The sequence below is a fragment of the Lonchura striata genome, chromosome 1 (genome assembly GCF_046129695.1).
Source record: "Lonchura striata isolate bLonStr1 chromosome 1, bLonStr1.mat, whole genome shotgun sequence".
Lineage (NCBI taxonomy): Eukaryota > Metazoa > Chordata > Aves > Passeriformes > Estrildidae > Lonchura > Lonchura striata.
Window position 1 is genome coordinate 102,835,491 of NC_134603.1, and position 24,638 is coordinate 102,860,128.

At 37.2% G+C, this 24,638-nt stretch overlaps 1 protein-coding gene across 2 annotated transcripts in view; it reads right to left on the reverse strand.

Moving 5' to 3' along the window:
• The window catches only part of VPS41 (VPS41 subunit of HOPS complex), a 108,026-nt gene that overhangs the window by 54,377 nt on the left and 29,011 nt on the right, over positions 1 to 24,638 (reverse strand). For both annotated transcript variants that reach the window (XM_021546648.2, XM_021546640.2), the window contains exons 5-7: positions 8,379 to 8,453; positions 2,734 to 2,796; positions 1,540 to 1,605 (exon numbers count right to left, since the gene is read on the reverse strand). In XM_021546648.2, coding sequence (XP_021402323.1) covers positions 1,540 to 1,605; positions 2,734 to 2,796; positions 8,379 to 8,453 — 204 coding nt within the window. The remainder of the gene's footprint in view (positions 1 to 1,539; positions 1,606 to 2,733; positions 2,797 to 8,378; positions 8,454 to 24,638) is intronic.

Here is a 24,638-nt window from a genome sequence, read left to right on the forward strand (position 1 = left end):
GTAAAAAAAAAAAAAAAAAAAGAAAAAAAAAAGTGCTTTATTACTAGGTGGAATTTAGCTTCCTGAATTTTCAAAAGGCATTTTGTTGTTGCTTTTATAGGAATACATATGCTCCTTTTGAAGGAAAGGCTTCTCTTGCAAGGCTGGAGGCTTTATTTGTTGGTTTTCTGTACCAATAAAATCAAATTACAGGTGTCAAGTGACATTTGCTTCAATGCTAAATACCTTATGTTAAGATGTCAATTAAAGTTTTTCTGAGGAGGAAAGTTCCTCAGCAAAGCATGAATGTATTAAGAATGAGTATACCATTCCCCAGAGGACAGAATATAAAACAACCTGTCAAGTAATCAAAGATAACCAAAGAGAATGTGTTAACTCCCTGATGTTTTTTTCTGTTCGGCATCAGATGAATGTAAGATCTTTTACCACCTGACGGAGCCCTGTTCTATTAATTCCTTGCTTCTCTCCTTCCATGCCCCTTTTATCGGCACTAAAAAGCTTCACAAACTGGTGGCTGACACAGACGCACACTGACTGTGCATTATTTTAAGGACAACACCAACTTCTACCAGCCAGAAAAATCTGTCAAGCACACACCACTTAAATAAATGAAGCACAGCTATGCTTTGAAACCTATTACTGAACTGTTAGTGGAAATTAAGATGCATTCAGCACTAGAAGCCTGTAGTGTTTACGTGCTGGTAAGAGAGAGCAATGGAATTTGGTTTAATGCATCTGTGAGGACTGTTCCTTAATTCTTAACAAAAGGCAACAGAAAATTTCATTAATTCAAGAAACCATTCCAAATAAAACTTTTCATATTTTGACTGAAAATATGCAATGTGATAAAAGATACTTGTAGGACCTGGAAACAGCTGCAATCTGGAAGTCAGAATTGTATCCTACACTAGTAAGATACTTAATGCACATTTAAAACACCAACTGAATCCAAATAGAAGACTACCTAGAGATGTAAGTGCTTGGAATGGGGTGAGCTGTACTATACCAAGAATTCCCCTTAGTTAATTTTAAAAATACCAACAAAACTCCTCACCATGGACAAGAGCTGATGAAGATACTTGGGTTTATTTCCTTAAAATAAAACACCAAACAAACAAACAAAACCCCACCCCAAAAAATCACCCACAGGTAACCAAAGATCAACATGCTTTGTAAAAGATCAGTTTTAGAGTCTAACTTCGACAAATTAAAATGGAGAAAATCTGGCCCAGGACATATCAATTACTTGTTTTTCAGGCTATCTAGACAGAATGGTATTTCTACTCTGAATCTCAACTTTTTGCAACATGCTTTTAACACAAAAATTGCACTTTCTCTCCCCCTGAAATCACTTTTAATTAACAATTAACAATTAATTAATTTAAATAACTTTTAATTAACAATGTTTTAGAATACAATGCATAAAGAGAAGGAAAAAGAAGAAGTCTTTGTTCTAGGTGTTAAAAGTCACATGCATAGCCTTCTGAGCTATATCAAAGGGCTATTTAAAGGTAGCCAAAGTTCATTGTGAATGCTTACCTTTTTTCCTCCTGTTACAAATTGCTTGAAGTGGGATCTTACAAATTGAGGATGAACAGCAACAATCTGGGGATGGTGGGGGAAGAAGTAAAGAGGGAACTGTGGCTTAAATAAGAGTTTACATGAAGCACCACATCACTTTTTTAAACTAGATAACCCTTTGTCAATTATCAAGTATTACAGCTGAGCTCTTCTCTGAAGTAAAGCCTAGTATTTCAGACACTTGGTTGTTTTTCTTAGAAGATAATTCTTCATATTATATGCTGTATGACAAGCATGACACTGAGTGCCATGTAACACTAAACAGCTACTTTTCTGTATAGCAGGCTGCAGGATTAGGAACAATCAGAACAGAACTGCTATGAGCAAGTGTTACCCCAATTAAATCTGTCTGGGGCCTGCCTGAAGGGCACACATACCTTAGCCCTGTCAGAGGACAACATTGTGTAGCATCTTACACAGTTTCTTTGCCTTATGTGTTACAATGTCAAGTGTGGAGATCCAGCTGTATGAGCAGTAAAGACCCTAGAAGGCAAGTGAGTCACATCTAGCATGTGTGAAAACTTAACGATCTCATTCCTTTCCCCCACACCCTAAAGAACAGCTGCAACATGGAAGACTCCAAGCAGCAAAATGCAAACATTTGCCCACATCACCTTTCCTCCTACAAGAAATGTTTCTTGTTAAGAAGGACTGATTTTCCCATATGCCTAGTAGACATCCTTTTTCCAACAGTCAGGCAGACACACTTCTCTAAAGCAGAGTTAAATTCAGGTTTCCCCTTCAGATAGGGTACATCAATATCACTGCCCATTGCCTCATTTTGCGGCAGGTTTAATGGATATGAACTGTTTGCAAAATACTGACCTCCCATTTAGCAGAACTCTCAGAATTTGTATCAAAAATCTACAAAGAAATATGCTGAGATGGGCAACACCTGAAACAGGACAATTTCTCTTCCACTTTCCTTTTGTATTTGAAAAACTCAATAATACTTCATACAAAACCATGATTGGCTTTCTTCCTACCTAACCAGATCAAAAGCTTTTATATTGAGATAGAAAACTACCTCCTAGTGACTTGAATAACACTGTAAGGAAGTGGTATTCCTCTCTCTCATTTATATTGAATGTGACCTTTCTGTTATTAAAGACAACACCACCACAATTACTAAAGATTAAAACAAGCACTTACTTTAATAGGACAGTCAAACGTTTCATGAAACTCTTCTGCTGAATATAATCCAAACACTTGTACCTGAAAAAGTATATTGAAAAACCAAAATTATTTACCTGATTTACACTGAACAATTAATACTGAAAGTAAAAACCTAACAACTCAAAGATTAATTTGAATGCTAACAGTGACACCTTATTTCCTAAAGGAAGACACAATTAACAATTGATATGGCTTGGTCTTCTACTGTGACATACCTCTAATATTTGCAGCAGTACAGAAGTGCTTTTATTAATATTTTTACTCCTTTTTTTTTGTTACAATCACAGTAAAAAAAAAATCCTTTTGCTTTAAGCTGATCAAATCTGTTTAACAGATAGCAACCTAACTATGGTAAGAGCAACAGAATAACATTCAGGAGAAAATAAATTAAAAATTCCTCCTTTCTGAGAAAGAATGGCAGGACTTTTTTTTCCCTTCTAGCAATACAGGGTTTACATAAGAAAAGAAATTTGTGACAATAAAGCAAAACCAGCTTGAAATCCAAGTTCCATATATTTCTAGGCATCCTCTCCTTCTCCCAAGTGCATACAGTGCTATTTTGTTTTATTCCATGATCACTGGAAATGTCTTTCTCTAAAGATTCCTCCCTTCTCCTTTATATCAAGGTACCAGTACCTTAAAGAGTCAGCAAAGGAGTTGCACCAATCACCAATCAGAATATCTATCAGAATCAATCCATCTGAAGAATTATTTTTAAAAAAGTTTCTACTGTCAAGAGAATTAACAGATTTTTAAAATGTTTCCTTGCCTTAAGTTCAGAACAAGTACAGAGATATCAAGTGTAAATGAAATATTATTAGATGATATGACTACAGAATAAGGTACCTCCAGATTATTTTAAGTACAGCCCTCTTTGGACTCATATCTCCTCATTCAATAAACAATACTTCTTTTCCTTACTCTCAGATGAGACAGTTGACCACCCAGTTCCTGCAGAATTTAGGAATAAAATGGGGGTGAAGACTTATGGCCAGGAGTTAGTAACTCATTTACTAACTATGCTTTCCAGAAATAATAATAAATGTTTTGCTTTTTCATTATGGTTTCCACCCACTATCAGAAGTTGTTGAAACAAACTTATCCAAGGAGGGATGGACACCACTGAAGGAAGGGAGAAAATAGAGCATCCCATGGAGTGATCAGTGAGGAAATGTATCTGACAGCAATTCTACCTAAGAATGCTCTCAGATAGGCTCTCATTATTTTGTGGAAAATTTCCTGGAAAACGCAATCCCTTCAGTAACTCTACACTGCATGTCCAGCATTGAATTCAATAATTCTAAAAGATCTTTTAACCTTATTCCTTTCTTCCCATCATGATTCCTTTGAGGGGGGAAATAAAAAAATAATAGTAATGAGAAAATAGAAATCCTTTTAGAGAAAGACCTGAAGAATAAAGTCAGTAAATATCAGTAATGGGCTACAAAAAGTGAGGCATAATTGTTCTAAAAAGATCAAATTAGAGCCCAAGAACACCCACAATTCCTGGTGTCTAAGAACACCCAAAACTCCTGCAGACCTTCAAGAAGACAGAGTAAAAATATTACGTTTCAGAGAAACTACAAGAGGAACTAAGCCATCAGCAAGGAACTAGGACATCCTTAGAATAGCTCAAAGTTCAGCAGTCTCAGTGAAGTTAAAAACATCTCTAACCATCTCATTTTCTTTTCAAGCTTGTCTCCTGGATAAATCTCCTAAGCAGCATTATCAGCTCAGTCCATTATTCATTAGTGAATATACTGCCTCTAACAACACACTTTAAAAATACTTCTGCATGCACTGTGTAGGGCTGAGCTACTGCTCCAATAGATTAGAAAAATCAATATTTGAAGACTATGAGATGTATCACAAAGCTGTGATTATGTAAGCCAGGCAAAGGGTTGTATTTGAATTGGACTTGGCTGTAAGCCTAGAAAACCTTTGGGCTGATGTCTAGAGGATTTTGCTTTCTGGGTTTTTGTTTTCATCAGTTGGCACATCATATTCAATACAATAGCCTACACAAAGTAAGAAACAGAGGAAAGAGAAAATAAGACAGAAAAAAGAAAGAAGGGAAAAAAAAAAAAAATACATGGTTAAAACATAACACTGCAAATTCAGTGAAAGCAGAATCCGCAAAAATTACAAAACAGCCCTCTCAAATTAAAAGTAATTAATTAAAATTAGCAACAGTGCCTTCAACATTTTCCTAACATATCACTGAATATGGCAGTATGATATTTCTTTTGGAGTACGACAACAACATGGAGTGAGCTAAGAGGAGAAAACAATTCCACAAAAAATAAATGTTATCACTCTAGGGATAGCATCTAGCAGTTCTTAATGTCTCATATTCTCGAGAAAGAAAGTGATTCTTTTGCTATTACAAACCTATATTGGATTTATCTATTTCTACTTTCCATGACCACTCTGCTCATGATAGGCAGCTGAAAAAAGGATTTTACAATTCCTCTACATTTTGCTAGTCCTGTCTGATTTTAAATATCCAGAAGCCACCACTCCAGTGCATCCAGACTTAGCTGCTTCTTTGCTTCCACATGTGGAAAAAGTAAGCAACCTTCAGTGATCAAAAGGCAGGAAAACAAGTCACGTTTCTTGAAAAATTATCAATGTAATATCAATGTAATTCACAGATATTCTTAACATCAATATCGTCACAGGCATTAGAGATGACACTAAAACACACAAATACATGGGTTTTCAATATACTTTGTATTTCTTCATATAAAGAAAGTTACAAGCCAGAATAAGAGTGCCAATTACACTCTTCTTATGTAATGATATGGAAGCTTTAGCAAAATCGGGAGTCATATCCAGGTTTTTCAAGACAGTATAAAATTAACTATATACAAAACTAACACAAAAAACTAACCTACAAATCTCCAGAATTCTGAGGATGCCAGGCTGATTCCTGTTCTATTTATTTGAGCACCAAAATTCACTTATACCCTAACATTTCAATACCCAGCAGCTATAATAGAGGGCTGGTGTTGGTTATGATTTCTGCTCCTTTCCATGCCAGTGGTGACCAGCTGCAGCTGACTTCATTAGAAAGGAAGATTTGCAAAGAATCAAATGTGTAGTACATAAAAGCTGCAAGTGGCTCCCAAAGCATTTGTTGGACGTGTATGACATACATGCAACAGGTTTTGACACTGGGTTTGGATGTTGACTGTCAAGAAGAGGGTTAGAAAATTGTACTGTGCTTCTGTACTCTCCCCCCAAGTCTATACAGCTAGATCAAATCTAGTTTGAGAGTCAGAAATATATTGGCCAGCAGAACAGATATGAGGAGGAGGAGGTTCTCATCATAAAGCCTTCCTGCAAGAAAATAAATGGTTTCTATCTCTGTTATATTGGATCCACTTTGATATATGAAAATGCACTCTGCTTATAGCAAAATAGAACATATCTTCATTAATTACTAAGCTTCATTAATTACTAATTATTACTGTTAGAGTATACTTGCAGCTGACTCAAAATTCCCAGGTCTCTTCATTACATCTGCTTATTTGTTTGAAACTGATTTAAGAAAACTGTTTTACTGTACCTGTTTACTGTTTTTTTCCCCTTGTTTTCTTAAAAAAGGGATTTCACCACTTTTACATATTTAATCAAATTAATGAAGACTTTGTAACTACTTGTATAAGTATTTTAACTGCTTACAATATCAACACTCCCACTGTAGTAAGGAAAGAGGTATAAGGAATGAAAGTTACACTTTTGTTATGACCAGAATCTATAAGTGCTACATTATTTGGCCAGGAATCTTCTTATTCAGTAAGAAGATTTTTTTTATACATTAAAATTTTCTTATACAGTAGCACAATATAAAAACTATTTATTTTAATCAATTTTAAGGGTTGATTATTTCACAGACAGAAGCCTTTCTGGATCATGTGGAAAATCTAACTTCTAAAATACCCAGATCTTTTAAATCTCCAGATGAATTTTTCACAAGTGTAGAATATGGTGAAGCACCAATGTCCCTGGACTCTATGAATGCAAATATGCTGAATATTGTACCTGTGATACTCCATCCCTGTGGCTGTGAGACTGTATTTTACTTTGCCTTGTATAGTATGTAATGTCACACACTGGATCCACAACTGCTATTTCACTAAATGAAGACAGAGTTACTATTTAAAGTATTGAAGTATTTTCAAATAGAGCCACACCAGAGTAGTGATTATGGGTTTTTCGGTATTTCTGAAATGAAATAAGTATATTTAATATTAGCTTTGTAAACAAAAAAAATGTGTATGGCTTGCAGTCTCACTGCAGCATAGTGGATCACTGACAGTCATCTACAGTCACATCTAAGGAGCCCTTACAGTAAGTGCTTGATCCCATACACCATAGGAAAACCTAAACCAACAGTGCTAGCTCAACATTTTTATTAGCTTGCACAATTTCTCACCCTTGCCTTATCTTGCTTAGACAAATACGATACTCTTGTGGTGTTTCACATAGGATGTAAAATTCTACAACCACTTTAATAGGCACTAGTATCCTAATTACTGTGCCAAGACACTGACATCAAGATATCTCTCAGAAATAAGAGGCCTGGATACACAAACTCTCTGCCTGTTGAGTGAAAAAAACCTCTATTTGTAAGGAAAAAACCCAAATGCATGCAGTCTAAAGGGGCTGTTTCCCCATTTTTCCTACTGCAAATTTCAGCTGTATTTTAATTTAAAGAACTTCAACTGAATGCAACATTAGGATTACCAACACTCCTCCTCCCCCATGTCTACTGTGTAAGAAATGTTCTCCTGAGAAGTAAACGGGATATTGAGAAATCATTTAAATTACTTTTAATGCATTTCATTTGTATACGGGCACCATATGAAAACTGTGCATTAGAATTTTATCATTGCAAACCAACATTAGAAAATACTGTCATCCACTGAAAAAACAAAAAGACATTCTTATAACTGGAAAATCAATCACCAAAACCACTAAATGTCACAGCTCAACATTCCTGAGAAGCACTGATAATTGTTACTTACACACTGCACAAATGATATATGTCCTCACTCAAGGAAGTAGGTGTCAGTTTTTTAGGAAACTGTACATATATTGATTTTACATTTATTTAATGTGGCTGTTGTAAGACACTTTGTTCTTCTGTTAAACTATGATTGTTTATCAAAAGATTCTGTAATTCAAGAGAAACATTCATAAAGTGTGTGAAAATGAAAACCACCATCCCACAGAAATCATGTCCACAAAATCCAATTTTGTGGATTTATAGCAGAGAGGCATTAAACTACTGTCTTGCAGGAACAGCAGAGTAGTCAATGAAGTATAACTGGCACAGCAGTAATGATTAAGTTGACATGTCCTCCTGTCACAGCTGTTAATCAGCTTAATAGCAGTTACATTATTGACATTCTTGTAATTACTTTTCCTACAGCATATTTGTGCAAAATATATTTGACTTTAATTTTGAGTATTCAAGGGTGAGTTCAGTTCTCAAAAGATATGGTTGGAGTAGTGGTGCACTATGTACAAGTTATCACAATTATCCTAGTGTAATACTAGGACTACCTGAACAACCTGCTATCTCAGCAAATATATAAAGAGATTTGTTGTACCTTCCCATCTTCTGAGCAAACACCCATGTGTTCTCCACTTTCATCCAGGCTGATCTGATTTATCTTCACTGGGCTCTAGAGAAAGAGAACAAGGAAAAAATACTTTTAAAGTTACATCAACAATGACATGCACTTTGAAAGATTTACTTGTTAACAACTGAGTAATGTTTAGTTGCATGAATCAAAAAATCCTCAAAGAATATATATTTCTATGACAAAGCCAAACAACAGCCTTCTTTCCAGACTTCTGCCTAACTCCAAAATTTTGACTTTTCTTTTACAGTTACCTGCCTCAGGGCTCTGGAACTCCCATGAAGTGTCAGGCTCCCAGATCTGAAGCATCTGTGCCTGCGCACCATGGCTATTAGTTCCTGCCATCAAAATTTTGGATAAAATATGGTGACCACACAGTCATCAGGGCAACTGGAAATTTTTCTAGTTTGGTCTGATGGCTAGGCTTGAAATTATTTGTTTCTTCAAACTCCTTCTCTTACCTTCATTTTTGGTTTTAATACTGTACTCAGAGTGAGTATTAGAAGGTCTTGAAGTGCAACACAGGATTACTTGTTCTTATACAAATATAGAGAAAAGCCTGAAAATCATCCCAATACAATAAATTTTCTCTTCCCTATCCAAAAATACTTTGGCAGGTTTAGAGAGTATCTGCTACTGTTTACTTAGATTAAACAGCTATCCACACCTGAGGTATGGAAGACTAATTTACAACATCATTTGGATAGCCTGATGCATATCCTCTTGCATGCAAAACCAAATTCAATTATATTCAGGTACCAAGAAACTTCTTACGTACCACGATCCTGATTTCACCCTCTGTAACAAACAGCTCATCATTTCAAGAATCACTGAAGGATCTTCACACAGGTAAGTCTCTCACACTTTTAAGAACTTTTTTCTTATTCTCATAAAATATTTAATGGATTGAACCACAACTTAGATGACTCCTGCGGTTCTGAGCATGATAAAAGAAATCCATCATATGTTTGTGTAAAAATAAAGCGTCATTGGAAGATCACTGAAGTTGTGGGACCACATTAGATGCTACACAACTGTGTCTGAAGTATTACAGATCCTTATATATGCTATGGCAGTTGGAATTGCATTAAAAGTACATAATAAGTATAAAAAAACACACCGCCCATATGGGCTATTCTACAGCAAATAAACCAAGGTGCTTTTGCACCCTTTGGAAAGTTTTTTCCCCCATAATCTTTCACACACAAAGTAAATTCCAGCTCAGAGAAAGGAAGCTTTTCTCTCATCCACTTTGAAAATAGCATATGCCCAAATCATATTTTCTAGAAGCTTTTTTATAATCAAGGTTGATGACAACTGAACACTGCCATAGTTGCCTGACGAGTTGGGAAAATTGTCCTGCCCATTTACTTTCCTGCTTTCTTGTGTGCAGAATATGTAATTCTTGGTCTCACCACAAAATAGCACCTGGAAATACTGCAATTACTGCCTATCACAAAGTGGTCTTTCTATGGTGTGTTGTTTGCAGGGAAGTTCACTGGGAATTTAAACCAATTGTCCTTGACTTATGTGCTCCAGAAGTATTTTCACTTGCCACAGACTGGCTATGATGAGTTGCTACATTTCAAGATCAGACACCAGTGCATGACTAGCAGTGCAGGCAGCTGGTGCACATCCCACCAGCTGTGTTCCTCCTATCATATTTAGGGGGTATCACTACAGGAATACAGCTCAAGTCCATCAACTTGATGGTATGGCTAACATCCTTGTAAAAGCCTTGTTACACACAGAATTGGCTAATTCCAAGACTGGAGGATGCTGAGTAAGGCAAGATGTATCAGTTGTCAGTCTGACTTTCTAGAGAATCTTCACAAACAGCATGTACTTTTCTTCCTACCTTGCCTTGGAAAATGCCTTTCTAAATTTCTGTTTTGTTCATCAAGGTGCAAAAGAAGGCTCTGCCTCTGTCTAGGGGTGGGCATGGGGAAAAAGCTAGCATGTCTGCACCATTCCCTCTATAACAAGGAACATCTATGGCCTTCTGAAAGGACAAGCATAGAAAGTTTCACTGAGTTTATCATGGAAGTGGCATGTTTTTTTTGTTCTGGACTGCATCTAAGTTGCCATTGTCACAACTTTCTCACTTAGCTTCTTCTCTTCATTTGTTATATTGCAATTGCAAAGACAAAACATCTGTCTTAAGAAGTACTGTCTTGGCACAGGGTCATACACACAGGTACAGTGTTCAACTGGTCATGTTCTTCTCATTACTCCAGCAACTACATCTACCATCAAGTTGACATCACAGCAACAGTAGACCTGGCAGCACTCCAGTGTGATGGGCCTTGTTGGAGGCACTACTGCAACAAAACCCAAAACAAAATGACACAAAACAGAACACATCAGAGAAGCTGATGGCTCAATCCTACAGTCCACACTTTTCCTGTCAAATGGCTTTGATAAAGTTTGATTCTGAAAAAAATGAAATGTAGAAAATAGGCAAAGTGGACTACATAAGCTATCTTCACATAAACGCTGAAGATGAGGATCAGGATGATGCAATTAATCTGTTGGGATGTGGTTTGAAAGCCATATGGCAATACTTTGGAGATTAAATGTGTGATTGTACTCAGGTAATTAACAGTGCTCAAGAAAGCAAAACCTCTCCTGCAGGATACTAAGGATAACAGGAACAGCTTCTAAAGGTATGTGGCAAGCAAAAGAAAGACTATGGATAATGTGGGAAGAAAATAGGAGACCTGGCTACCCTGGACAAAGAGGAGGCTGGGGTTCTCAGTGACTTCCGTGCCTCTGTCTTCACTGGCAAGTGCTCCAGCCACACCACCCAAGTCAAGAAAGGCAGATGCAGGGACTGGGAGGATGAAGATCCTGAGCCCCCTGTAGGAGAGGATCAGGTTCGAGACCATCTAAGGAACCTGAATGTGCACAAGTCTATGGGACCCAATGAAGTTCATCCATGGGTCCTGACGGAGCTGGCAGATGAAGTTGCCAAACCACTATCCATCATTTTTGAAAACTTGTATCAGGTGAAGTCCTTGGTGACTGGAAGAAGGGAAATATAAACCTCATTTTTAAAAAGGGAAAAGTGGAAGATATGGGGAACTACTGACCAGTCAGTTTCACCTCTGTACCAGGCAAGATCACACAGCAGATTCTACAGGAAACCATGCTAAGGTACCTGGCCAACGAAGAGGTGACTCACAACAGCTAAAATGGTTTTAAAAGGAGAAAATCAGCCTAACAAATTTGGTGACCTTCTATGACAGGGCTGCAGTATTGGTGGACAGGGGCAGAGCAACTGTCATTGTCTATGTGGACAAAATGCAAAGTGTTTCACACTCCTGCATGACATCCTTGTCTTCAGACCTGAGAGACAGGGATTTGATGGTGGAACCACTTGGTGGATACAGAACTGGCTGGATGGCCACAAACACGGAGTTTTGGTCAGTGGCTCACAGTCCACATGGAGACCAGTGATGAGTGGCGTCCCTCAGGTGTCCATACTGGGCCTGATACTGTTCAAAACATTTTTGTTGGTGACATGGACAGTGGGATCACGGTGTCTCAGCAAGTTCACTGATGACACCAGTCTGTGTGACAGACGGCAGAAGCAAACCTTATAAAGTTCAACAAAGCAAAGTGCAAGGTCCTACACTATTGGGACACTTAAGACAGATAATGGACTTAACATAAAAGATTTGATAACAGGATGCCTCGGCAATAGCAAACAGAACTTTGAGGATTAAATCAAGATTGCAAGAAGATTAAATCAGACTGACTTACTGGAAAAAGAAAATCACATCAAACTCTGTAAGGAAGAGACGTAAAATGCAAGAGATGCTGTAAAATACATAAATTTGTTTATGTGATGATTAATCCAATCCTGGTAGTAAAACACTACTAGTCTTCCTAGAATAAGTATATCAGCAGTTGTACTTCACAATAAATTTGGATTCTTTGACCATTTCATGGAGACTCCATCTCTCTTCATCGCCAACACTACACCTGGGTCACTGCAATCCCAGACACACCAATGGGCTGGGCAGAGAAGTGACAGAGAGCAGCCTTGGTAAGAAAGACTTGGGGATGACAGGTGATGAAAAACTCCACATGAGCCAGCTGTGTGTTCTCACAGCCCAGAAAGCCAATTGAACCTTGGGCTGCATCACAAGGAATGTGGCCAGCAGGTCAAAGGAGATGATTCTGCTCCTCTACTCTGCTCATGTGAGATCCCAACTGAAATACTGCATTCAGTTCTGGTGTCTCCAACATCAGGAGGACATGAAACTGTTGGAGCAAGTCCAGAGGAGGGTCATGAAGTTTGTAAGAGGACTGAAGTACCTCCTTTATGAAGACAGGCTGAAAAAGCTGAGGCTGTTCAGCCTGGAGAAAAGAAGGTTGCATGGATACCTCATGGCCAACTTCCAGTATCTGACAAGAAAGTTTGGAGAAGGACTCTTCATCAGGAACTGCAATGATAAGATAAGGAGTAAGAAGTACAAATGAAAAAGGGAAAATTTAGGTTAGATATTAGGAAGAAATTATATACTGTGAGTGTGGTGAGACACTGAACAGGTTGCCCAGAGAGGTTCTGGATATCCCAACACTGATACTGTTCAAAGGTAGGCTGAATAAGGCCTTGAGCGACTTCGTCCAGGGGGAGGTGTCTCTGCAGGGGAGATTAGGACTATGTAAAATTTACATTCTAACCACTTAACATTCTGTGATTCTAAGATTCTAGAATGTTGTTAGTGGAAAAAATGGGTGATTCCAGAGTATTTGCATTTTTCCCATATTCAAAATAGCACACCATACTTCCAGACTTGTTCTATTTTTAAACAGAAGTTTAATGATGCAGTATTTCATAACAGCATATATATTATAAGTAGCAATTTGTTACAAGCCTTCTGCACGCCCAACATCTCCATCAGTTGCTATTAACTTTTTTTATCTCCTATAATTTTTTCCTCTTCTTGTTCAGAGTTAAATAACTGTCAAGCCTATGACTTCCAGAAATATGTTCCACTGGAGAGCTGTTTGAGAATTAAGACCTCAACTTATCCAGGAAATCAGAAAGAAAAGATCACAGATAAAATTGGTACATATACTATCTAAACCAAGTGTTCCTTCCAGAATTAGCTCCAATTCTTCTTTTCATAACCATAATTTGTTTAAATACACTTTTGTGCCAATCAGCAAAGCTACTTACTGTTTCAAATTTAATTGCATTAAATTAATTAAATTAAATTGCATCAGCATTAATTGCATTTAATTGCATCCAATATCCTGTGGATAATTTTGATATTTTAGGAAGGGGGAACATAAATAATATTGTGGGTCACCCCCTCCCACCTTGCTTTTATTTTTTGTTTTTTATTAAATGTTATAAACTCAGGCATGAAGTTACATTTGCCTTTCCCTTATGTTTTTCTTTAAAGCTTTGTCCAGCTAACCCACTAATGAGTTTATTTGTCTGACAAAAGAAAACAGGCTTTGGATTTTACAGTAAAGTAATAAATGCCCTTCCTGCATGATCTACCTTTACATGTCTACAAAAGATGAAGAATCACTGAAGGTTAGAGAAGACAAAAGTAGTCACTAACTCATAATTTGAAGAACTGATTATTTAATACAGTTGGAACCATGATACACACTGGGGTTTGGTCACTTGACAGTTGTACTGACTGTTGTATTCTAAATGGGTGTTGGAAAAAAACTGTAACGTGTAAAAGAATCTAAAATTTAGAACACATAATAGAGATGATCTGATCTTAAGCCTTATGTAATAAAACCACAGACACCTGTATATAAAATGTTGAAAAAACTACTATTTATTATTTTCTTAGCACTACATTGAGTAATCTTTTTTTTTACGTAATCAGGATCCCTAGCATTAGGCCAATCAAGTAAAAATACATGGCTACTTTGTGATCAGAATGATACTTCCAGTACTGTATAAGTGATAAGAATACACACTAAATTTCTCAAGCAACATAATTCAAATTTGGCAATAAGGTGGATCGTGTTAGTTAGGAATGGAAATGCACTTAAATGATTTACCTGGGAACAGCTTCAGAATTTCATACACTGTTGAAGTACCAGCAAAAAAGGAAGAAATACCTTCAGCTGAATTTCCATTAACTGCAGTTTTCCTTCTGATGGAGACATGTTTGGAATTCTGGACAACATAAGTAAGTTTGACTGCTCAAAATCAATAATGTCAAGATGACACTATAGAACAAAAAAACCCGTTACCTTAATGGACGAAAGAGAAGTTTAGGTAGCAGAAGAGAAAGCTAGCAGACACCTTGCACATAAAGATCTAAATGCACACTTTTTCAAAATCCTAAATTTAAAGGAAAGGAAAATCAAATCTCTAGCAGCAAATGTACCTCATGTGATAATCAATTACCTAATGTAAAATGCTTGAAATAAATGCTCTTACTATGGATTAAGTCAGCTCTTCAATTAGGAGTAAATTCATGGCCACTCAGAAAGCTTTTTTAAATTGTGTTCTTTGTGGCAACTCCTTCTCCCCTGACACTCATCATCAACCCACCTTATACAATCAGTCCCCCAATGGTGAACCTGAGAAATCAATCTGCTAATGTATAATTTGTAAAGCTCCCCCGACTAACAAATGGATAATTGATTCTTTCACAAATGCTGCATCCCAATGGATTTGAAGTGGATGAACACGAAACATAAGACTGGATTTCACTCCAATTCTGTGAGAAATGCAATATTTACAAGCTAGAAATCTAAACATTTTAATAGTTGTCTGTGACTTCATGCCTTTTAGCCATGGTTTGCAGGCAAACCACATGCACATTAGGAGTGTGAAAAGCAAAGCAGTGTTCAATCATACTTACAGCAAAACTCATTTTACTTCAAGAGGTTCCCATCACTTCTACAATCCCCTTAATCAGTGCTTTCATCCACTCTTTTTGAGAATTGTCATCAATTTTTCCTAAATTAATTTAAACATAATTATTTATTTGTGTGTGAGGAACCAATTTAACTTTGGTTTATTTCAATAGTGATTGTCAGAGGCACATGGGGGAGGGGTTGCCCATCTGACACATGCAGGAGGCAACTTGAAGAAGCCTTGTCTCTGGGAGGACTTCACCTGGCAACATGGGACTTCACCTCCTCCCATGGGGCAGTCAGTAGAACACACTGAACTCCCCAGAGAGGCTTCTCCAATCAGACGATGAAAGGTCTCCACCAAAGGCCTGCCATGGAAGGTTGGACTGGACAATGGTCTTCTGCCAGCAGGCAGACTTTGGGAAGAGCCAGAGAGCATAAAAATTAACTGCACCACGAGCGGTGGGGGGCTTTGAAGACTGCTTTTTGCTTTTGGAGGCTTTTCGGTTTTATGTTTTTTGTGTCTTTTTGGGAACTTGTCTTTCGGCTAGGGGCTTTTGAGATTTGCTTTTTACCTTCAGCTTCAGCCTGCTGAGGGGCTCGCTGCTGTGACCTTGCTGGCTTGCTCGCACCCTGGCCTGGCCCCAGCTCGCCCTGGCGCCTGTCCTCCTCCCTGTGTCCGATCGAGCCCCTCATTGCGATGCTCACCCCGGCCCTGTCCAGGGTCCTGACCCTCCTGTGCCTACTCCGCATGCCTGGCGCCACCATCGCGGGAGACTCGCGTGGGCTCGTGAAGAGCCAGCCCATCCACGGGCAGGCAGGCACACACTGACCGTCACCTGGACACCGGCGGCACTCCCCTCTGACTCGCAGGTGGCAACGACCTCTCTTCCGCTCTGTCTCCTCTCCCTCTCTCTCCCTCCCCTCTTCCCCACTCCTTTTCCATTTTCCTTACTTCTTTTCTGTCTTTTCCAGCCCTCTTTAGTTTGGGCAATTCCTTTTACTTTTTGGGGGTTTTTTTTGGGTTTTGTTTTGTTTTTTTTCATTACCAATAAACAGTTCTCAGATACAACGTTTGCCTTGTTCGGCTTACTTTAGTTCCTGACCACCCATTTCTAAAAAAACTCCTTGCCGTTTCTCTCAGGGGGACACGACACTGTGCATACACATACACATATATACTGAAAGAAGAAAAACACCTAAGGGTCTTTTCTGCTACATGAATATCAGTCTGGATCTGCATAATGATTATGTAGCTGTTCTCTATACTGAGGCAAATTGTATGCACACAGTTGCATTGTAATAAAAAAACCTGCCTCCTAAACGTGCCTAGTTTTCATTTATTCATGTTTCATCTGCATGCCATTCACATAAATAAGCATGCAAAGCTCCAATGTATAGCAATATGATCAATCAAGTCATGGTTTTATACGTTAGCCTACTGAGTATGGATTACCATTATTATATTTGTATTATTTCCACCATGGTGGAGGTATTCAAATGTAAAATACTGATTTGCAAACAGACACCACCTCAGTTATTGTCATAACTAAGCTAAGATCCTGACAAAATACAAACCTTTCTCTATGTAGGATGACAAACTTGCTTTGAAAAGCACCCCAAATCCTCAGCAACAGCTATGCACAACTGTATTATATGTTGTTGTTGTGTGTCTCATCTCTTTTGACTTCAAAACACTCATACCCAGAGATCTCCTGTACTGAGGAACTGTCTTTAAAAAGAAACTGAACCCATGCACTTTTCTTGCCCCGAATGCTGCAGTGTCGCACTGACTCACATGTATTTCATTCATACAGTACAGGCAAAAGCAACTCAAAACCCAAATTCTGATGCTGTACCATGATTTACCAATAAAAAGAAAGAAGTACACACATACCTGAGAAAAAAATACACATGTGTATGTATTTACACATAGCTGAGAAACAAAGCACAATAGCACAAATGTCTAAATTGAAAATGCAGCTGTAGGAATTACAGATGTTCACTACTGCCTGCAACAAAGTAGCATACTCTATATTCACAACACCCCAAGTTTCATTTGCTGAAAATTTACTTATAGGCACCAAAGATGTTTAGTTCAACAATATTAGCAGCAAAATTCTTGTAAGTGAGAACTCTAGCTCCATTGCATTTCCTGTAACACTCTTGAATCTGTCATTCTCCAAATGAAAAATGGGAGATTATGTTGGTTAGAAGAAAAGGGAGGGGGGAAGGCTCAGGGGAGTGACAAGATCTGGGACACAGAACAATAACAACATTAACTTTTACCTTGTCTGCAGGAAGGCAGACCTTAGCTACAAAAAAGAAAGATCTCAAAAGCTTGTCTAAAACTAAGGGAATGTAAGGACAAGAAGTCATACATAGTCTAAGACAGTGAGAAAGAACAAAAAGCCTATAGTGATTTCAATATTTTCCACATCAGTGAATCCCTTAACCTTGTTTGTCAACTCTGCAGGGACTAAGAAAAAAAAAAAAAACATCCAAAGGGGAAAAAAATATTAACAAAGGATCTCCCTAAATCTCTAGTAGTTACTAGATAATCCGAATACTTGTTTAGGATCGATGGAACTATTACCAAAACCAAATCTATACTGAAAGCCTAGACTACTTCCTAGCAGAATTGAACTGTTATCTAATTCCTGATGGATCCAAAGGAAAATCTCTTTTCTATTAAAACACTGCTGTGTAAGGAGATATCCTCCTGGGAACTCTGTGCCAAAGTAAGTAAACTCCAATTTCCTTCTCCCCCAGGTCCCCTTTGCCATTATCTGTATAACTGTAGGGCTCTTCAACAATGTTACGTCCTAAACCTTCCCCTACTTCTTTGTTGCTATCTGTGTATTAAAGCCATCTGAGAATATGAAGCAGTATTTCCAATCACATAGCCATGGAAAAGACTGAAGTACATGGGGAGGGCTGAGGAAAGTCTGATGATGATAGATATACCTTCTGTTGGAAAACCCAACACCCCCTGGAGAGAAAGAATATTCCAGGCAATGTGGACATTCACCTCACCAATTTCTGTAACTGCTTTCTTTTCAGAATAGTTTGCCAAACACAATGAACTTGTAAGAATTCATCTTTAAATATAAACTATCAAGAGAGGCTACTGAATTATTAAAATGGGCTTTGAAGAACGGTCCCCAAAACATATCTAAAACTCTGAGGATGTAGCTTAAGGGGTACTTTCACTGCTTGCTTCTAGCAGAATACCACCACCATGTCATTAATACATTTAACAGAATCTTTGTAAAATTCCATCCTTGAAGTGGAAAGTATTGAGATTTGACTCCATTTCTTGATAAACCACATTTCAGAAACGAGACTAATGAAAAAGGCCAAGCAGGTCATACAGTGAAAGCTCTTGTCAGGAGAGGTTTTCTTTTTAGACATTATTTTAGTGGTGCTTCCACCAAACAACTTTTGAAGATGCAAAGGGCTGTTGACAATTCTGCTCAGGGCTCATGCACTGTTGCACCAACATAATTTCCAGGAAGGTTTTCTGAAGAGCCATGATGCTCATCCCACTCTCTGACCTAACAAGATAGAGGACATCACCCAGTGGAGCCTGGAAACCCTGTTTTCCACACAAGGCCATTATCTCCTTCACAGGTGTTTTTTTTTTTTTTTTTTTTTTTTTTTTTTTTTTTTTTTTTTTTTCTGTAAGCTCCTGCAATGGAAAACTTCAGTAAGTACTTTTTCCAATTATTTTAGCTTGTCAACCACTCCGCTATAGACAATGATCCAAACCCAGTGGCAACTGAAAACAGTGAGAAGATCTCCACTGATGGAATCAGAGAGATGCAAAAATATTAGAAGGAAATTAATTCCTTTTCCTGGCTGAAAAAAACATAAGTAGACATATTCTTGGCATAGTTAAATATTACACTGGGTTATCAATGCTCAAGCTCAGCCAACACCTACACCTACAGTGTCATTTTCCATGTAAACTTTCAGTTATCAATACTGATACAGATTGGCCTAGAGTCAGAGCTACATGCAGTAATAAACACATTTTATGATTACTGAAAGCATAGTATTCTCTTTGTACACCATCTCTGTAACTTTCTTTATTTGCAATTATAAACATCTGGCAAAGTCTCACAAGACCACCAGAGATACTCAGTCAATGCTGGGCATCTCATTCTTGTCAGGATCCTAAAAGCATATGCAAACCAGAAAGATAGAGGGAGATAGAGAGTACTCACACAAGTATAAACTGTGTATTATGAAGTGCACTGTAATTTACTGTAAGCAGTATATTGTATGCCATATTCTTATTGTGACAGTATGATAGGGAAGGCTAAATATGAAGATTAATTGATCCTGTGCACGTTCCTCAATGCATTTACATACAAAGAGGCCCTATTTCAATACCAGTGAAGTGTACATTTGATTGCATATCATAAACTTTATTTAAAGTAGATCAAAAAAGCAAACAGATTAATTCACTCCATCTTTACACTGCTCACATTTCAAAGCTCCTATCCATAAAACTGCCAAGACCTTCAACAACTAGACTTCAATTAGCACCCAGTTTAGGATTACAGTGGTGAACCTTCCAACACCAAAATACCAATTTCTGACATTTCTTATACCTTTAATTCTCTGTGTCAGAGGACACTGATTGAAACTAATTTCTTCAACAGCAACACAGTGGAGATGGCCACTTGACAGTAGATACTTTTATCAGCAGCCATTCTGAGGGTATCAACATCAGACACTGGTCAAATCTGGACTGTACATGTTTAATATTCCATCACAAGTGCAATAAAGTACTATACACACTGGCATGTCTTTTAAAACAAGTAAGTCTCGTCCTTCAGAAAGGAATCTTTATTATAATTTTTAAATTCATTATCAAAAATATCTTCCCCATAGAAAAACTACTTGGCTTTCCCTTCATGTTTTGCTCATCATATTATGCCCCTGTTATGTCCTTATCTATTTTTAACAGTGCTGTATTTTTATTGTTAATGGAAACAAAGGGCTGTAGCTCTATCATTAATGTCAACTTCTATAAAAAACATTGTCCTCCAGAATTCAGTCTTTCTAACCAGGAAAACATTTTCTAACGTAAATAATATTTTATTAATGCCTGAACTCTTAATAATTCTGACAGGCAAACTACTATTATTCTATATATGCACATAAGTGCCTGCATTCCCTATAGACAAAAATACCATCCAGGTATAATACCCCATTTGAAAGGAAAACAGCCCTAGGAATCAGCAATACACTAGCTTACAATCAAACATCTCCAAATCCTCCATATGCTTTTAAGTGTTATTAGGTTTTAGGAAATGCATATCTGAGTTATCAGTCTTTTATGAAAACACTTAATTACTGCTACCTGAAAAGAGCTGTTTCATTGGTGCCAATAAAAGTCTAGAGCAATTTGGCACAGTGGTCCACTTTCTAAATAGTACTGAGATGTGATACACATTCAAACAGCAAATATTACTACACCTGGATGGTGAAAGAGTTAAAGAAAAAAAAAAACCAACAACAAACTGTTTTGATGATTTTGATGTTTCTTAAAGATATAACAAATAATTTCATTCAATACTGTTTGAAAGTGACACATGTAAATTCACCTGGCAGAATTACAGTAAGGTCCTCTGTTTGATCCTCCATAGAAATAAGAGGCAACAAGGTCTGGTGAAAAAAAGAAAACAAATTGGAAACTTTGTCCTTTCCAATGCTGTAAGAAATACTACAGTTGAAATGTCCTTAATGTCCTTCATGTTTAGCATTCTCCCTTTTTAAAATAACTTCACCCTAGATTATTCAATGCTTCAGGTTTTTTTTGAAAAAACATGCAGAATATGATAGTACCCTACCAAGGCAAGAGGAAGTGAACTATTTTCTATGTCTAGATGCTTGTGACAGAACAGTATGCAATCACAGTCCTTTACCTCATTAAAAAGTGACATAACAGATTTCTACTGAAATCAGTGACATTAAAGAGGGCTGTTAAGGTACTTAAATGTAATACATTTAGATCTGGTCATGAAATGCAACTGACAAACAGGAGGTAAGTCTGAGGTAAAGTGATTGATACTGGAGAACAAAAAAGGAGACTTCTTCCAATGCTTCTATGTTAAAAAAAGAGAGGAAAATAATATGCATTTGAAGGGTAATGAAGTTGTAGAAGGACCATTTGATCTAAAGATGGGGCTATAATCCTTCTTAAAAAAGGTACATGGGCAACATAGTTGCTAGTCAAGAGTTCAAAAGAGAAGGCAGAAACAATTGCTATTCCAGAATCAGATGATAAAGTACATGGGCTTTATACTTCAAGAGAAATTAATTATATCGACAGCATACATGTTACTGTCTGCTGCAGTACAAACACACATCTGATTTGTATGAGCTAGCAACATTCAAGAAGTAAATGACTGCACCATACAAGATTTTCTGTAGCTGAACTCATACCTCCAGCTAAACTTTTTACATTTTTCTGCACTAAGCTACAATTATTGAAACTACAAGTTTGGAAGAATAACTGAATGAAACGGTGACGCCTCAGTTTTGAGCTACAAAAATTAATCATAAGTGATTCTAAAATTGTTTAGAACTCCCACACTTCATCTATATTCCAAGCAATATTTCTATTAATAACAAATACCTTCCATATCCCTTTGATCTTTTTGGTTAACTAAAAATTTAAGCAATACTCCTTTCAAAGGAAAGTCAGATACAATGGTACAAAGATGATGTGCAAAACATGTACAAGAGGTTGTTTTTTTCTCATTTCAGTTTTGTCAGAAAAGAAGATTTTCTAGATCTATGGAATAATGGTCATGACACCACAATTTCTGACAGTCTAGGCAAGATACCACAGGTACACCATGATTCCTGCCAAAGATGGTTCTGAATCTTCAATAGCTCCACAGTTCCCACTGGAAACAGTTCATATCACAAGCAACCTAATAAGCACAGTACCAGAATAAACATATAAAACATACTTTCCAAGCCTTTATACCACAAAGCCAGACTCAAAAACCATCTGAATTATTCCCAGAACTACTGTAAAAACCTCTGGATTTCCAAATCCTTTGCAGTTAAAATGAAAAGACTGATAGACAGAAGCTGAAGTGATATAAATTGGATGTAGACACTCAAGACATAAGACAAAAGTCTCAAAAGATGACACTTGTACAAATTTTTTTCTATTTGAAAGAGCTAGTAGTTGGCATAAAGCATTTAAGATATAAAAATGTAGCACCTATTTGAGTGGGAGGTCCCAGGGTTGAGAAGTAAACCTGTCCCTTGCATAGACACTTGCTTCTATCAGAACCATAATTTTTATTTTGGTTTCTGGAACTATCATTTAAAATAGCCTACTTGGTTTTGTAAACAAAACAGGATTTCAGCTTCAAATTTAACAGGTACAGTAACACCATTCACATCCTAACATGGAGCAACTCAGATCTTTAAAGTCTGTTGTTTCACTTCCTAAGTTTTCCTACATAGTTTGACACTAACAACTAAAATGATGTAGTTAAAGGTAATAAACAGGGAATTTTAAGCAGCTTGTCAAAGTAAGTGACATTTATATCATCTAGTCTCAGACTCTCATGCAAAGTTCCATGCAAAGCAACTTCATTATACAATGAAAAGCTAAGATACCTTCGCCATTGAAAGATGTTGCTTAATCTCCTACAGCAGTTAGTAGGTTTTGTATCATTACTAGCAGCAGCACTTAGTGCTTAATAACAGCTGTTTCTTTGTTAGAAATATTTTTTTATTGTGAACAATTAAACTTTTGCCAGGAGGTAACAAGTCAACTGAAACTTCTGATGTTTTCTTTGCAACCTGCTGAGTTATCAGCAAAACCAATAGGCCACAGACTGACCTTCAAGCAAGGTCTTGCTCCAGAGATTGGTGAGTGCTGTAACTTCAATAAAGCCAAGGGCAATAATACCACCACAGAAGGAACTCCCTTTCAAGCCTTCAAGGTAGCAGAGATGATGTAGTGGTTTTGGATTACTATCACTCCAATAAAAAAAAACAATAATTAAATAGTTAGTGCTACACAATGTGAGACAATCACATAAAAACCCCACAAGGTAAGGAAAGAAATACATTGTAAAACGATACACTGTGAGGAGGTTTCTTTCTGAAACACTAGCAGTCTTCAATAGCTCATAACAACTGTTGCATGCTAAAAGGACTTCAATTTCTTGACTCATGCATCACTACTGAAACACCTTCAATGCATTAAAAATTTAAATCTTATAAAATACTTCATATTTTCCCTTCTAACAAACTATCACTGGCACCATCCAAGACTTCTTACCACTTTTGCTTAATCTTGATGTTTATGAAAAGACCAAAATGGAGACAGGTTTTCTTGCCCTTTGAAAGCTTTTTATTTGTTACATAACTAAACATGTTTGTACAGCTTTCTTCATATCTACAAATCCTTAATCCACAGGATGTCAGTTCAGGCAATAATTATATGAATAAATTGTAGACAGTCAAAGAAGGAAAGAAAGATGGAAAGACATTTGGAATTAACATGCTGTGAATCAGTCCTGCATCATCCTTTGTCAGCGGAATTAGCAGGCTTTTCTTCCCTCTTCTTGTTGCCTTTTAGTAATAATTTTCAGTGTATTTGACACATTTCATCTCACTCAATGCACTGAACCCTAATAGAAGAGAATACCAGTTTGTCAAATATACATTATTGAGGATGCATACCAGTTAATCTTAGGCAGCTGACATTGTCAAAGACAAACCACCCTGGCTACAGTAATGCTAGGCAAAGAGGAGAGAGGGATAACAAGTGCACAAGCACAACTGCTGAGATACCAAGCAACACAAGAGGCCAAAGCCTCCCAATTCTTGTCTCAATTCCCCCCAAACCACAAATACCTTACAACAGTTTCAAAGCACACATTTCCACTGCTGTTGACAAGAGGAAAAGACTAGTTGTCCACTTGGCATAGGATTAAACCTTAGATACATGAAGAGCTGGATAAGAGAAAGACTATTCTGAAAATAATTTTTAGTTTTTTACATGAGTTTCATAGAAGCCGCTCTGAATATTTATGGGTCAAAGTGGAGTAGACACTACAGTATTTGTAATTCAGGATAACCACATTGATTTGCTGCTATGGATATCAAGAAGTGCAGCCCTAAAAGGTTTTTTAAACAATACACAAAAAAGTGTGTTACAATAACAGAACTTCTAGGGATGCCAAGCTTTATATTTTAGTGTTTCTTACAGCTGTTTTTAGCTCATGTTAAAATGATAAATGCATTCAGTCTTCAAAAGGAGTGCTGTCATTCAAAACTTGGCCATTTTGGAGATAATGCAACACACTGGTGAATTTTCTCCCTCATTTG